The sequence below is a fragment of the Gadus chalcogrammus genome, chromosome 13 (assembly GCF_026213295.1).
Source record: "Gadus chalcogrammus isolate NIFS_2021 chromosome 13, NIFS_Gcha_1.0, whole genome shotgun sequence".
Lineage (NCBI taxonomy): Eukaryota > Metazoa > Chordata > Actinopteri > Gadiformes > Gadidae > Gadus > Gadus chalcogrammus.
The window spans coordinates 18,908,513-18,924,077 of record NC_079424.1 but is presented as its reverse complement, the minus strand read 5'-3'; the positions used below and the strand labels follow the sequence as shown (position 1 = coordinate 18,924,077).

Genomic DNA, 15,565 nt, shown 5'->3' with positions numbered 1-15,565 from the left:
CACACGCATACACAAACACACATGCACACACACAAAAAACACGTACACACTGGTGGGCAAACAAACACACACACACACACACACAATAATGTACACACGGGCGCGCAAGCACACACACACGTTCAAGACATGGCCAATAGAACGTTTATGATCAGCACCATTAAGTGGAGTGTAGGAGGAATGCAGCACCAAACACATTACGATGCTGCCTCACTCTGTCTCTCTGCCATCTCAGCGTCTCTATGAAGTCTGTCAGCAGGTGCAGGTAGAGGCAGGGGGCAATGGGGTCGACGTTTGAACTGGAGAAAAATGGATGCATATGGGGATACAATGTTCGAGTGTGTTGTGTAGGTTCTATTGTGTTACAGCATATTTGTGTTATGTTTGACTATATTATGTATTATATTATGTAATATAATAAAATCTTTGCTATAGATGTCTCTCTCTCCTGCCTTGGCTATCTGTCCCTCCCTTTATTTCCCTCCTTTAACAGGGACAGTGAATGGTTGAACTCTCTGGTATTCTGGAGATGTCCAAAACGCTGTGTTTGTTGCGGGACTAAGTGCAAATAAGCACATAAGAACCAGATGACAGAAAGCACAAAGAGCAAAAGCAATTATGTAATAGCCTGACTCACAGACTCTGGTCTACCTCAACAGCGTAATAAATAGAAACCAATTAGTGTGCGAGCACGGATTAAATCAATCCTTTCTTCATGTCACGCTGTTTTGTTTTGCGTCCTAAAAGCGATTGTCCTTTTTGGTAAAACTTTGACATATTTGTGTATTCGAGATCGTTCTGTGTCCGTGTGTATACGAGTATTTGAGCGTGTGTATGTGTGTGTTTATCCTGTGCTATGATGCAGTGTGTATCGGCTAACAGAGGGAGCCATAACTGCACCGATGCGCAATGGCGATGCGGAGAAATTGGCTGCAGGGAAGCTAAGCGGAGGGCATCAAAGCCTAACTGGCCGCTCCAGCTCTCCCACAGCCCGTGGCAACCAACAGCCACAGGCTTAGGAGGCATTGTGTAGGTGGGTGGGACTGGGGCTGCTCCCCCAAACATTTATTCTCCTTTTTGCATTCACACGCTCATAGCTTATTCAGCAGGCCACGTAAGACAAGAGAAGGGCAGGCAAAATGTCAGGGTTTCATGAAGTCCAGCCTACGATATATATTTGTGTTTATCTGCAAATTTAAAGATCCCAATATAAATGCGCTTGCCACAGCGCAGGTTTATTTATAGCTCACCATTCATCACATGGCCATTTATAGGGCTTTACAAAGGAAGAAATCACATTAAAGGGACAATCAATAAAAGATAATTAAAAATGACTGAAAGTAAGAGGGAAAGAGACAGTAAGAAACGGTAAGAGAAGTCTCCCAGACAGTACACATGGAAGTCCCTGTCAGGAAAGACACGCCCAAATGCCCCCCCCCCCCCCCCTTCCCCAGTTCAAAGAGGATCCCACAGCCAAAGCAGACACATGAGAATAGTTCATGTGATGAACGTGTGTATCGGAAATCTAAAGATAACTGACCAAGGTATTAAGAAAGGAGGGGAATTTATAGATTCTCAACGTTTGGCTTGAGGCTTGAAGTCCGACATCAGACTTTACTTTACTTGGGGGTCCAAGTTAAAAGGCAAATTAAAACCTTCCCACCGGCCTGATTTTCTTTGGAGCATTAAGGTAGCCTATTTTATAAATGAAGGGATTAGAAAGGGATTAAAATACCTTTTAATCCACTAGCAAGCCCCAAGGTGCATTCTGCTTTACCCGGTTCAGCAACTATGTGGCAATTTCACTCGAGCAGTGTTCTGTGTTCACATGATTTACTGCTGGGAAGTAAAGTTGGGAAACGAACAGTATGTTTTTCACTCCTTGCTGTGACAAGGTGGCCAAAGTGTTTGCATCAGATCTTTTCTCCTTCTGGAGCTCTCTGCCCATGTGTTAAAGCATGCACGTGTGTGTGTGTGTGTGTGTGTGTGTGTGTGTGTGTGTGTGTGTGTGTGTGTGTGTGTGTGTGTGTGTGTGTGTGTGTGTGTGTGTGTGTGTGTGTGTGTGTGTGTGTGTGTGTGTGTGTGTGTGTGTGTGTGTGTGTGTGTGTGTGTCTGGGAATATCGAGATGGAGATGTCTAAATCCATCTCCTCTTCGGGCTGATGGTAGCATGTCAACGCATGATGAAGAGAAGAAAAACTGCCTATGTAGCTTAAGCTCTGTATATTATGGAAAACATGAGCCCTCAGATGCTGCTGTCAGCTGACTTATGGCTTCCAGAGTATCCCACCTGAAGGGTGTACACACTGTACCGCGGGTAAAGTTTCTGCCAAGGCAAGAATAAACAGCAAATCCCACCATATTTGGCACCTGGGGTTAATTAAAAGTCGTCATTCATATATCCCTTAAGGTATACCTAAGCAGATTATGGCGCATTATAAAAAGTATTTAAAGAACAGCTCCTTCATCTGGCTGTGATGCAAACCCTACGTGTGTTTGGATGTTGCGCAGACGTCTCATTGTGTGGGATGTACCAAATGAGAGGACGAGCCCATTGGTTGTGGTCTCTCGGGACAAACAGTTCCCGTGGTTGTTGTTGCTGTTGTTGTTGACTCTGAGTTTGAACCTGCCTTGAGGCTTAGGGGGTCAACAGTGTGATCCTGTTCTCCTGCAGATGTCCTGCCCGCCCCACTCATACCCGGCGCTCCATACAGGAGTGTGTCAGCTGGTCAACCGTCCATGAAGCGACCCAGCGTTGGTTTACAGCAGAAGTGACAGACCGCCACACAGCCAGATGGTGCCTGCACGCCGCAGTAAGTATGTAAATGATTATGCCTGATCAGTCCGTGGGGGGGGGGTGGTATTGCTCCTATTCAAACACCTTGTTTGTGCGTGTGTGTGTGTGTGTGTGTGTGTGTGTGTGTGTGTGTGTGTGTGTGTGTGTGTGTGTGTGTGTGTGTGTGTGTGTGTTTGTGTGTGTGTTAGTTTGTGTGCGAGCACGCTTGTGGGTGTGTGTGTGTGTGTGTGTGTTTGTGTGTGTGCGTTTGTGTGTGTCTGTGGGCGTGTGTGTGCATGTGTTTGTATACGTGTTGGTGTGTGTTCGTGCTATGTGTGGGTGTATGCAAGTGTGTGTGTGTGTGTGTGTGTGTGTGTGTGTGTGTGTGTGTGTGTGTGTGTGTGTGTACCTACCTCTGCCTACCTCCTTTCCTACCTGTCATACCATCATGCATACAAAGGATTACTCGCAGCACTCGGAAAAGAACAGATTGAACCTCAGTCTAGTAGGCTGTGACTATCATATCAGGCCGGCAGAAGACAAGAGTCCTTAATGTGACGTTAAGTGGGCCGAGTGGATACCGCGACCAAAGGGAGGTCAGCCTGCCAGGGCCCAGACGTAGGAAGACCAGTCAGCTCACTCAGTATCACACACTGCCACGCATTCTCCACAGAGAAGCCAAAGAGCGGCACTAGGATATTATGTAAGCATTAACTCAAAGAGCTTCACTCGGAGGGTGACATCCAATCACGATGGAATGAGCGCTGGCAGAAAGTTTCAAAGTCAAACTCAAACGTTGGGAATATGTTTTTTCATGGCACAGAGGTGTTACTTTTTTCGGGCATATATATATTTTTTTAAATAAAATAAAAATAAAAAGTGTGGAAGGCACGCCCGGTTCAGTTGGGCTCCAGATTCTCCACTGCCGGTGGAGCATACAGTACCGGGACTTCAAGTGGCTTTCATATGCAAATGCCGCCGCACTTTAGGGTTGATTATGTATGCGCGTGTTGCCCCCCCCCTCAACCCGACTGCTTACATTACCCCTCCATCCACCGAGGCCGCCGTGCTGCCGCTCCTTAATGATCTGTTTACTGGGTTGCCGTGCCGAAAAAAAAAGATGCAGATGTCGGAGATGGTGGGGAGGTCGGGGAGAGGGGGGGGGTTTCTTACCAGGATCTTGGAGGTGTAGGCGCTGTTGATGGAGATGGCGTGCATCAGCACGTCCAGGGACTTGGGCGGCAGCGCCCCGGGGTCCGGGACCACCTTGTGGTGCACGTCGGCGATGTAGCACTGCACGGCCGTCATGCGGTTGGTGGTGAGCGTGCCCGTCTTGTCGGAGCAGATGGCCGTGGCGTTGCCCATGGTCTCACAGGCGTCCAGGTGCCGCACCAGGTTGTTGTCCTTCATCATTTTCTGTCCAGGGAGGGGGGGGGGATTACGTCATGTGTATTGTGACATTGAGACAGGGCTGGAGGTCAAGCTCTCCAGATACGTCACATTTCGGTCAAGTTGAATTTAAGGAACCGTCAGGCATTTGTTGTATATTTATTAATTAACAGTTTCTTACAGTCAGTTTATTATGTAGAAGTATATCATGATAATTCAGCACTGATTACCAGTCCTTCCAGATCCTCTCTTTGTAAGCAAGACTACAGGGCTAGTAAGATTTCAGCCGGGCTGGTGAAGATGTTGGTCTAATAGCCTGTGTCTCCATTTCCCAGCCCCCAACATCTGCATGGTTCATTGTTCCAAATAATGACCATGTTTAATAATTAATGATGAACACTTAACCTTCACTATAACACGGTCACCGCATGATTGCATGACAGCGAGAATCCGATTGTTTTACATTGTTTTACCTAAAAACAGCGTGCATAGTTATTTTGCTTTAATTGCAGTGTATGCAGGAACAACTTGCATCCTAGGAAATACGACACAACTAAACTAAAGCTTGGACATAAATAGAAAAATTATGAAAAGTACAACTGACTTGACCATTGTGTCCTTATATAGATGAAGAACTTGAACTGGAAAGTCCTTTGTCTCAAACATTTTCAATCCAGTTTCCAGTTACAAACATTTTCTTTATGTCCAAGTTCATTTTATTTCGTTGTTGTTCTTCCTATAATGACATTGCGCAGGAGGTCACGTTATTTTGACACGCGTTATAGCGAAGCTCAATTTAAAATCCTTCTATTCATGCCTTTATCCATTCATTCTTAGGCCTATGAGTAACAATGTTGGTTAAACACTGTTCAAGGTTAGCACCTAGCACCATAGTACGGTAAAGTTCGGGACACTTCAAAACTTGGGCTCCATAAAGAGGGGATAGAATACACAAGAGCCAATTAAGGTGAAGGCTGGTGTTGGACATGCACTGGTAGATAATGGAATGCTGCGGATTTCCCTGGCAGAAGCACAGCAGTGCCCACATGTGTGTGTGTGGGGGGGGGGGGGGGTGCATGTGCGTGCGTGTCCTGTCGTACCTTGACAGAGTAGGCCAGGGAGATGGTGACAGCCAGGGGCAGGCCCTCAGGCACCGCCACCACCAGCACGGTGACACCCACGATGAAGAACTTGACAAAGTACTGGATGTAGATGGGGGTGCACTCGGTGAGCCAAGGCAGCCCCTGCACCACGAAGGTGTCGATGACAAAAGTCAGGACCAGCATGATGACAGTGATGGATGACATGAGCAGCCCTGAAAGACAGGAGAACAGGGAGAGGGGTTAGCATGATTTTTACAACAGCACGATGGATTTGGTGACGAATCCTAGCGCTGAAGCTATGTGTGTATTTGTCTGCACATCAAATACATACGGTTGGTGGATTGATATTCATAAAGTACACTGGAGGACGCTATGCCAGTTAATTTGTTGGGTCGAAGCCATCAGATCATTTAGAGTAAAAGTATTGAGGTGAAGCCAAGGCATAGAGCAAGAGCAGGCCTGTCGGACGAGGTACTCAAGTTGGTCAGTGCGCATGTGCTAAGCAGCCTGTAGTTCAAACACACACACAGCATGCGCAAACGCACACATACACAGCACGCACGCACATACACACCGCATACACACACACCGCACACACACGCACATGCGCACAAACATACACGGAAACGCACACACACAAACACACACACACCGCATACACACACACGCGCGCAAGAACACACGCGCACGCGCGCAAGAACACACGCGCACGCGCTCGCAGACGTTTCAAGGCAAAGGCAGTGCAGGACACCGCACACGCACGTCGCACACACATGCACGCGCAGACACACACTGCACACACGCGCGCTGATATTGATATCCCCCTCCCCCCTCCCAGCTGTTTTAGTTGTTTTATTTTTTTTCCAAGACACTTGAATAGATGTTTAATCTCAATGACGTATTCTTCTGGTAAAAAAATAAAATAAAATGAACATCTTAAACTCTCAGGTAGCCGGTGTACAATCGGCAATCTCAGCCTGTGCTTTATTTCACTATAGTTAGGTAGGTTGCTGCCTTAGCTGTTGTTACATTACTTTTACCTTTAACCCATAAATTGACTCATTTTCTATTACTATTATTGCGTAATAGGTGAACCAAAATGTTATATGTTGTAAAATTATAAGCAAAATGTCTTTAAATTATGCGCTCAGATATTTCTTACATTATCAACTGGGGTTTCCACATTACAGGTAGGGGTTTAATTACAACTCGAAGTTGAGAAACTCTGGTCCTATATAATAGCTGGGTTGAATCACACGATTATCAATTATTGAATGAACAAGGTTTTGCGAATATTGATGTAAAATGTCTAAGCGTATCTATCTATCTATGTAATCTATGCAATCTAAGTGTACTTAACATCAGCCTCTTGGCAATGGTCTGAGATCAATGCCTAATCCTGTAACAACTGTATCACAAACACCTGGAAGACTGATCGAGACCATCTACTAAGAGGGCTTTAGGCACACTCTCACCGTACTTATGCAGCAGCTTACAAATCAGGTAACCAAATAGTACAGGCGGTCAATTTGTAGCTCACCTTTGTACTGTAACATGTTGATAGAAAGGGACTTTCTAGGGATCTGTGATTATCTGCTCTTCACTACGTGCTGTGCCTAAAGTTAGGTTCAGTGCACCAATGCACCTCTTCATTACCCACCTCAGCACTTCATGACACAGTATTAAAAAATTCCGATCTTTGCAAACACACCGTGTGTAGCAATGTCAATCCGGCTATCAGTCAGCAACTGGCCATTGAAAGTAATCAGTCTTTTTTCTTCTCTTTCTCTCACCTGCTTTGCCGATCTGGACAGCCAGCTTGGTGAGCTTCCCCTGCAGCACCGACTTGTCCTTCTTGGAGACGTTCACCTTCCTCTTCTCCTTCTCGTCCGGCTCCCCTCCCTCGGCGCTCTTCAGGGGCTGCATCTCCATGGCCGCCGCCCCGTCCTGCTTCTTCACTGGAGACACCGCGACACACAGGAGGGTGTTGGTGTTAGGGTACAGCGGGGGGGGGGGGGGGGGGGGGGGGGGGGGGGTATGTGAGGCCACAGCTCCAGAACTGATGGTCAGACTGAAGAGACAAGCACGTCCAAGTCTGGCCGACAGCGATAGCAACATGGATTAATATGAAGATTGTTCTCCATCTTCTGGGTTGGATATCTGTCTTGCAACATTTTGGAAAGGGATTAAAGGCTTAATACAGGTTCAGGAGATGCAGCCTTCAAGGATGGATGCATCCGTCTTTTTCGCTGCATACTGATCATTAGTAGCCACAAATAGTCCACATACGGGGAGATAGGACTTTTTAAACACCCATACGTGTTTTACACGCGCCTTACACACACGTAGACAAACACACACACACGCTTTGCAAACATGCATGCACACACACAAACACACACTGAAGGGTACTCAGACCCACTCTTCCCTTCACCAATCACCACCCAATCATAAGGCTTTGAGCAATCACCAACTTTCAGTTATGTATTGTGGTAACCCGCTCCTTGAATTAGCCAGGTTACCGGTACAAACGACGCGTTCGTAGAAGGTTAGAGCCATTCCAGGCATTTATTATACAATCAAATCAATCAACGAGGGTTCTCACGGTCTCTAGGGCCTCCGTGGGCCTCTAGGCTCCCTTGCTGCCACGAGCCCTTCCTTCCTGCACCCGACCCTTCCTTCCTGCACCCGAACCTTCCTTCCTGCACCCGAGCCTTGCTGTGCTGGGCTGGTCCTCCTTTTAAGATGGCCCCCGTGCTTTCGCCCAGGTGTCCCCCAATCACCCTGATTGGGGTGCCGAAAGGGCTGCTCTCTCTCTCGCCGGCTGGTGGGTGGGGGTGGTACACCCCGTCCTCCACGGTACCCCGGGCCCGTCCAGGCCGAGGACCACGTGGCGGGATGCCACACTCCTCCACCCTTTGTCCAAGCCCCAGGTAGTCGAGGGACCCGCCCAGGATGGTATCTCGCCGGGGCCGGGTGTCTCCTGCGGCGCCGGCTACCTCGTCTCCGGCTACCTCGTCTCCGGCTGCCTCGTCTCCCGCCGCTTCGTCTCCCGCTGCGCGGGCGGCAGCTGCCTCTCCTGCCGCGGCGGCGACCGCATCTCTCCCGCCCCGGGATTCTCGTGCCGGGGCCCAAAGCCGGCGAAATATCGGGCAGTCCCTCCCAATCAGGAGCGGCACGGGGAGGTTGGGTACAATCCCCGCCCGAGCCGTGAACACCCCGTGCGGGGTCCGGATGACGACGTGGCATGTCTCGTAGGTCCGGGTCCCCCCGTGCACACAGGCCACCTCCATGGGCTCCCCCGCCTTCCCACCCGCCAAGACGGGGCGAAGGAGGGTAACCACGCTGCCCGTGTCCAGAAGGGCCTGCGTGTCTCTGCTCATCACCCGCACCGGTACCGTCGGGCTCCCGGACATCCCCTGCGCCAAGCAGGTCGCCAGCATGCAGGGCCGACCCGTCCCCACGTCCGCGTAGGCCGGCGGTGCCGGCGCGTCCCGGTCTCGCGCTGCGGCCTCGTCTCGCGCTGCGGCGGCGGCGGCGTCCCTTGCGCCGGCGGCGGCGGCGTCCCTTGCGCCGGCGTCCCTTGCGCCGGCGGCGGCGGCGTCCCTTTCGGCGGCGGCGACGTCTCTTGCGGCAGCAGCAACGTCTCTTGCGGCAGCAGCAACGTCTCTGGCGGCGGCGGCGGCGTCCCTTGCGGCAGCGGCGACGTCTCTGGCGGCAGCAGCGACGTCTCTGGCGGCTGCGGCGACGTCCCTTGCGGCTGCGGCGGCGTCCCTTGCGGCCGCGGCGTCTCTTGCGGCGGCGGCGTCTGTACCGGGGAGCCATAGTGGGACCTTCATGGTGCCTGCATTCTCCACCAAGTGTGGTAACCCGCTCCTTGAATTAGCCAGGTTACCGGTACAAACGACGCGTTCGTAGAAGGTTAGAGCCATTCCAGGCATTTATTATACAATCAAATCAATCAACGAGGGTTCTCACGGTCTCTAGGGCCTCCGTGGGCCTCTAGGCTCCCTTGCTGCCACGAGCCCTTCCTTCCTGCACCCGACCCTTCCTTCCTGCACCCGAACCTTCCTTCCTGCACCCGAGCCTTGCTGTGCTGGGCTGGTCCTCCTTTTAAGATGGCCCCCGTGCTTTCGCCCAGGTGTCCCCCAATCACCCTGATTGGGGTGCCGAAAGGGCTGCTCTCTCTCTCGCCGGCTGGTGGGTGGGGGTGGTACACCCCGTCCTCCACGGTACCCCGGGCCCGTCCAGGCCGAGGACCACGTGGCGGGATGCCACACTATATATTTAAAGTTTGGGATAATTCCCAAGGGTCTTACCCTCCCCCACCCCAGACCAGAAGCTGTCCAGAAAGATGCTTATAACCGAGAGACAATAGGAAAATGGGACATGGTTGTTGGGAGAGATCTGCTGCAAGTAAAGGGGTGGTATTTATAACAATGAGCTGCCAGAGAACAAGAGACATCATCACAATGACAGCAACAACAACAAAAACAACAACACAAATGACTTCGACAACATTTCCAAGACAGACAGCGGATCAAGGTGAACGGTGGGAGTCTCTAACCTGACACATGTATCCATAACTCACAGAGAGAGCGCTCCACTGAACACTATACATGTTCTGGTTTGGCCACCATTGCGCCGTTGCCAGTCAGCAAGCATCAGAAATGATGGTCAGCGGTGCCCATTTGGTCAAAAGCACTTTCAATTTAAATTGCATCGAACTGGGGGTTTTCACACTTTATTGTGGAGACTGGTATGTGTGTAAGAAGGTGAGGGCCAAAGATGTCTGGAGAGGGGCGAGGGGAGTCAGGGGAGAAGAGTAACGATTGGTTACCTTTCGTTTGGTTGATCTCCATATTGCCATCTTGCATTTTACCTATGATGGAGACATACAAACACAGTAACCACGGGAATATCCACAGACGGTTGACAGACACAAGAGACGCAAACACACAAAGTGAAGGTCGAAAACACAATAACATGGAGAATACTTTTAACATACTTTCCCTAGGACAATCGCATGAGATGTATTGTAATCATCAGCGGTGAGTTGGCAAGGTATGACAAAGGTAAAACGTTCAAAAAGTTGAAAGAGAAATGTGTTTAGTATATATTAAGCTTCTGCAAGATGTACGATGTGTCTTTTGTATGATTCATATTTTTACCGGTAAACATACCGTGGAATTTTCCGTAGCAAATCAAAGTCAATTTTGAATGACATATATATTAATGATCATGGTCAGACTGCTTTTCACTTCAAGCCATTAAGACAGACGACAAAGTACGATACGAAGACAGATACACAAAAAACACGTATTGGAACACATTACACAAACAAAACGTGGACACATGCTACACAAACATGCCAGAGGAAAGTTTGAACATGTGTGATCAGGACAGCCAGAGGAGAGAAGGATAGAGGAAAGGAGAGGAAAGAGAGGTAGTGAACAATGGCACTACAAGGTTACTAACACACCACTCTCTGTGCCTTGAGTGTGAATGCTTTTAAAGGACCCATAGTGGACACTAATGTCAAATTTAAGAGGGAGAAAAGGTAGAAAATAGAAATTAACCTTTATAAAAGGAATTGAGTGAAAGATCTGAATGATCTTAAATTGTCGTCACGAACAAACAATAAATAGCACACTAGAAAACATCCCTATAATGGGAGTATGTCACTCTCATTTTGAAGTGGCAGAACTAATCGTACCTATTATTATGTTTTCATTCTGAAATTAATATACCATCCCCAATCTTTGCGGCCCATACCTCTCCCCTCAGCCTTTAAACTTAAAGCCTCATTTGTACTCCATGCACTTTGATTGGTATCAACATTAGGACGCTGCGGTGCTAAAACGAGGTAGAGTTGTAAATGCATTGACTTTGGGCACAGTGAGTCCAACACAATCAGGGGGTCAGGGGACGGGAGGGCCGACAACGTGGACTCAGAAGGAGGGATGGAGAGTCGAAGGAGACGGAGAGAACAGACGGAAGGGGGAATCGACCTACCATTGATTAGGGTGGCATTGCCAATATTACCGGCCGAGGCTCCGTCCGTAGTGATGGTGGCGATGGGGTGTGAGGCCGTATGGTCTAGCCAGCAACAATGAAGGCCACACAGAGATGAACGCCAACACACACAGGCAGTCATACACACACACACACACACACACACACACACACACAGTCATACACACGCATGCACACACACAATCACACACGCACACACAAACCCGCACAGAGTTAAACAGGCACACACACACACACACACACACACACACACACACACACACACACAGACACACACACACACACACACACACACGCACACAATATTAAACGCACCCACACACATGCGCAAACACACACAAACAAATACACACCGCACACACACAAATACACGCACGCACACACACACACACACACAACAATGAACAAAAGCAACATGGTTATAACAAGGACAGGAGATTAAGATCAAATCATTTTCTAGAACACTGCGTACAGTTTCTCATTAACAATGCATTATAAATGAGTATATGTGGAGTTTATGTGAGGCAAACAAGAAAACATTGGACGAACAAACACATGGTATACATGGAGGAAATCAACGCAGGGTATGATAAAAGCAGACAAATCTGTATGCAAAGGCTGAGCCACACCGCGGGGAAAATAACGAGGTAACATGACCAAACCTTACGCCCAAACCAAACGTTTAGAATAAAGTGGTTTATATAATGTAATAATCACCTCCATTATAATCAGTAAATAATGATTGCTACATTATCGTCCATCTAAAGGTAGACTCAAAAATGAATGTTAAACCATTCAAATAAGTAGAGCCCGCCAGTGCACCAATGCCTCCCTTGCCCTTGAGATTTGAGATTGAGACTACACAAAGACCCACATTAATCTGCAACAGTATACTGTACATGTAAACAAATAACCTATATCCTAGACTAAGGTTGAAGAAAATCCTTCACCCTTAGAGAGAGTTTAAGCATTGACGCCGCAATAGCCAACACCGCTGCCATATTGGAGAAGCCAAGACCGGCCTGTAAACCAATTCAGCCCGTAATTAAACTGCTATCTGCCAACTGTAAATAATTGGCAAGTTGTAGCTACTATATCAAATGTGTCATCCAGGTGTTTGAGACGATATGAAGCATGCCAAGGTGCTCGAGGAGAAACTTGCTAGCACTGAAACACGGTACTACATCAGATAGCATTAGCCAGTTCTGACCAAATACCACACGGTTTGAAATGAACCAAACAGAACAAGACTAAAATCGCACAACCATCCAAGATAACTGTCTTATCGATGGCCAATTGAGTTGTTTTAAGCAGTAGAGTCGCAGTAAATGCCGAAGCTCGAACCAGACGGGGTGTAGCCCGAATAGTGGAAGGGTTTGCTTAACCATGAGGCGATGCTGTTAGCCCTAAAAAAGGGGCATGGTGTGAGGGAGGAGGGCCGGGGCGAGGGTCTGGGGAGGAAGGGTTACCACCCTGGTTTTGGAAGGGAGATGGGAATAGTGGAGTCATAGTGGTATCTCTGTGAAAGGGGACTATGACGTGGACACATCAAGGGTAGTGGTTGGGCTGGGTTGGGTTGTGGTTGGGTTGGGTTGTGGTTGGGTTGGGTCTGGTTGGGTTAGTGGTTGAGTCTGGTCTGATTGGGTTAGTGGTTGGGTTGGGTCTGGTTAGTGGTTGGGTTAGTGGTTGGGTTGGTTTGGGTTGGGTTGGGTCTGGTTGGGTTAGTGGTTGGGTTGGTTTGGGTTGGGTTGGGTCTGGTTGGGTTAGTGGTTGGGTCTGGTTGGGTTAGTGGTTGGGTCTGGTTGGGTTGGGTTAGTGGTTGGGTTAGTGGTTGGGTCCGGTTGGGTTAGTGGTTGGGTCTGGTTGGGTTGGGTTAGTGGTTGGGTCTGGTTGGGTTAGTGGTTGGGTCTGGTTGGGTTGGGTTAGTGGTTGGGTCTGGTTGGGTTAGTGGTTGGGTCTGGTTGGGTTGGGTTAGTGGTTGGGTTAGTGGTTGGGTCTGGTTGGGTTGGGTTAGTGGTTGGGTTAGTGGTTGGGTCTGGATGGGTTGGGTTGGGTTGGGTTGGGTTGGGTTAGTGGTTGGGTTAGTGGTTGGGTCTGGATGGGTTGGGTTGGGTTGGGTTGGGTTAGTGGTTGGGTTGGGTTGGGTTGGGTTGGATTGTGATGGGGGTGGGGGAGAAAAGTGAATACGCTACCTGCGTTGCGGAGTCCATCCTCGTCTGTTAGGCGATTTTGGAACGATAAGAGAGTAAGGACAATAATGTACTTGAGCTCACAGCACCCAGACACACGCACACACACACAACTCACATCCTCAAAACCGTAGCAGTGGGAATAACTATTTTCTATTGTGTTTCTAGCATTCACTAAAGATGGCGCCGTTTTATAGGGCAGATGAAAATGAATGACCCACACAAATAAAGTCTATGTGGGGAAGCTGTGCGTTAGCATGGTGGTTCACAAGAGCCAGTGGTCAGAGTTGCACATTGTGGTAAGCTAGCTCGCTATCGATATTTCACATTAATAAACGACATGACACCATTGGGATTGAACAAATGTAAGATGAAAGAAAGTATGGATTTCTTTAGGTTTGAACAGTGTTGGAAACCATTTGGATAATGTAATAGCACAACTCAACTACATACGTAACATAGGTCTCGTCCTTCTTAGATATTTTAATGTGGAAATGTTAAATATTATACCTTTAAGACTGAATTGAAAACAACCACTAGATGAAAACGCTACGAGCATGTAAAATGGGAAAAGGCATAAAAGAAAAGGTGCCGCCCACTTTGCATCATATTTAATGGGTTGGCGCTGACGTACATTAGTTGTTATAAAAGCCTTTTCCTTTGCCGCCGGTGACAGCGGGCTTAAAGACACTCTAGAACCAGTTATGGCAGATTGGTATCAAACCCAGGCTGTTGGGTACCGGTGGGTAAATAGCAGAGCACAGCCACACGGATCAAGGTTTCGGCGTGCGTCAGCCGGCCCCGCGAAGCCCCTCACCTTTCTTCTCCTTCAGCTCCTCCTCCTCGGTCCCCGCCCCCAGCAGGGTGAAGATGATCCCGGTCTGAGAGTTCACGCCCACCGCCGTCACCACCATGCGCCCCGAGCCCTCCATCACGTGGGTGCCTGGAGGGGGGGGAGACACAGGGGTCTCAATCAGTCGCTAACACCCTAACACCCGTCCACACTCAGCCTCCGAATACAGACCTCGAAAAACATACGTATTGGGGGTGGCGGTAGCCCAGGAGGTGGAGCGGGTCCCCTTGGCAACCGCACTCTAATGTGGATGTGCGGCGCTCATGTTAAAGCACTCTGAGTGGCCAGGGGTCAGTGAAACGCTGCGTTAATGCAGGGTGTTCAGAGCCCGTAGAGAAAGAAGGCCTGCAGTCAGAGCGCCGTCCCTGACACCCACACGCACGCACGCACGCAGCAGGGGAGAAGATCCACGCATAGGCTTCTTTCCCACGCAACAGGTCAGATACATTGGGACCGCTGTCTACAGCGCATTCTTCTTGGACACTTATTTATATTGGTTGATGGACACAGAAATCCATCATTTGTACAGTCAAAAATGACTAAGTGTTATAGTATATTGACTTCTGAATTAGAAATGTATAGTATCGACATTTTCTTCATGAGGAGCATGATTCAAGAGCTTTTATTTGTCACGTATACGTACGGTATGTATTCATATATATATTTACATAAGAATGCATAGTGTTGTTGCGTCAAACCCGCAGGTAGCGCACATTGCAGGTACAATAACTTTTAAAATCCAATACAATACAAACAATGTAGTACAGTGACATGCTGTACAGCAGAACAGGTTTTGTGGAGACAGAGAAGTAAAATCCTAAATCACGAACCTAAATGGTTTGATAGTTTTGACCTTGTCTTGGTCTTTCTTTGAGGATTGTTGTTGATCATTCTGAATATTATGTCATAGGAAGGGCACTTCTGACTGTTCAGCGATGATCGAATGAAAATCCAATAAATGTGGAAGGACATCCAATCCATGCCAGCCTTCAAATCATGTTTATATTTTTATTGGCACAGTGTTTTCTGTTTGCAGTTTGAATCTTTCCTGCACTTAGCCAATAAAATGTGTCCGTGGGCTACTAACATTTTCAAATGTCTGCCTACTAAAACTAAATAAATAAATAAAACACATTTCCTATCACTGATACTTGTATTTACAGTATATCTTCATATCTCAGATATTCTCCCTGTGCCGGCCCCCGTGGAGCCTTAACTCC

At 48.4% G+C, this 15,565-nt stretch overlaps 1 protein-coding gene across 1 annotated transcript in view; it reads right to left on the bottom strand.

Annotated features, from left to right (window-relative positions):
* atp2b2 (ATPase plasma membrane Ca2+ transporting 2) overlaps positions 1–15,565 on the bottom strand; it is a 61,825-nt gene that overhangs the window by 19,930 nt on the left and 26,330 nt on the right. The window contains exons 5-10 of the mRNA XM_056606423.1: positions 14,310–14,435; positions 11,283–11,366; positions 10,108–10,149; positions 7,061–7,225; positions 5,265–5,479; positions 3,949–4,191 (exon numbers count right to left, since the gene is read on the bottom strand). Coding sequence (XP_056462398.1) covers positions 3,949–4,191; positions 5,265–5,479; positions 7,061–7,225; positions 10,108–10,149; positions 11,283–11,366; positions 14,310–14,435 — 875 coding nt within the window. The remainder of the gene's footprint in view (positions 1–3,948; positions 4,192–5,264; positions 5,480–7,060; positions 7,226–10,107; positions 10,150–11,282; positions 11,367–14,309; positions 14,436–15,565) is intronic.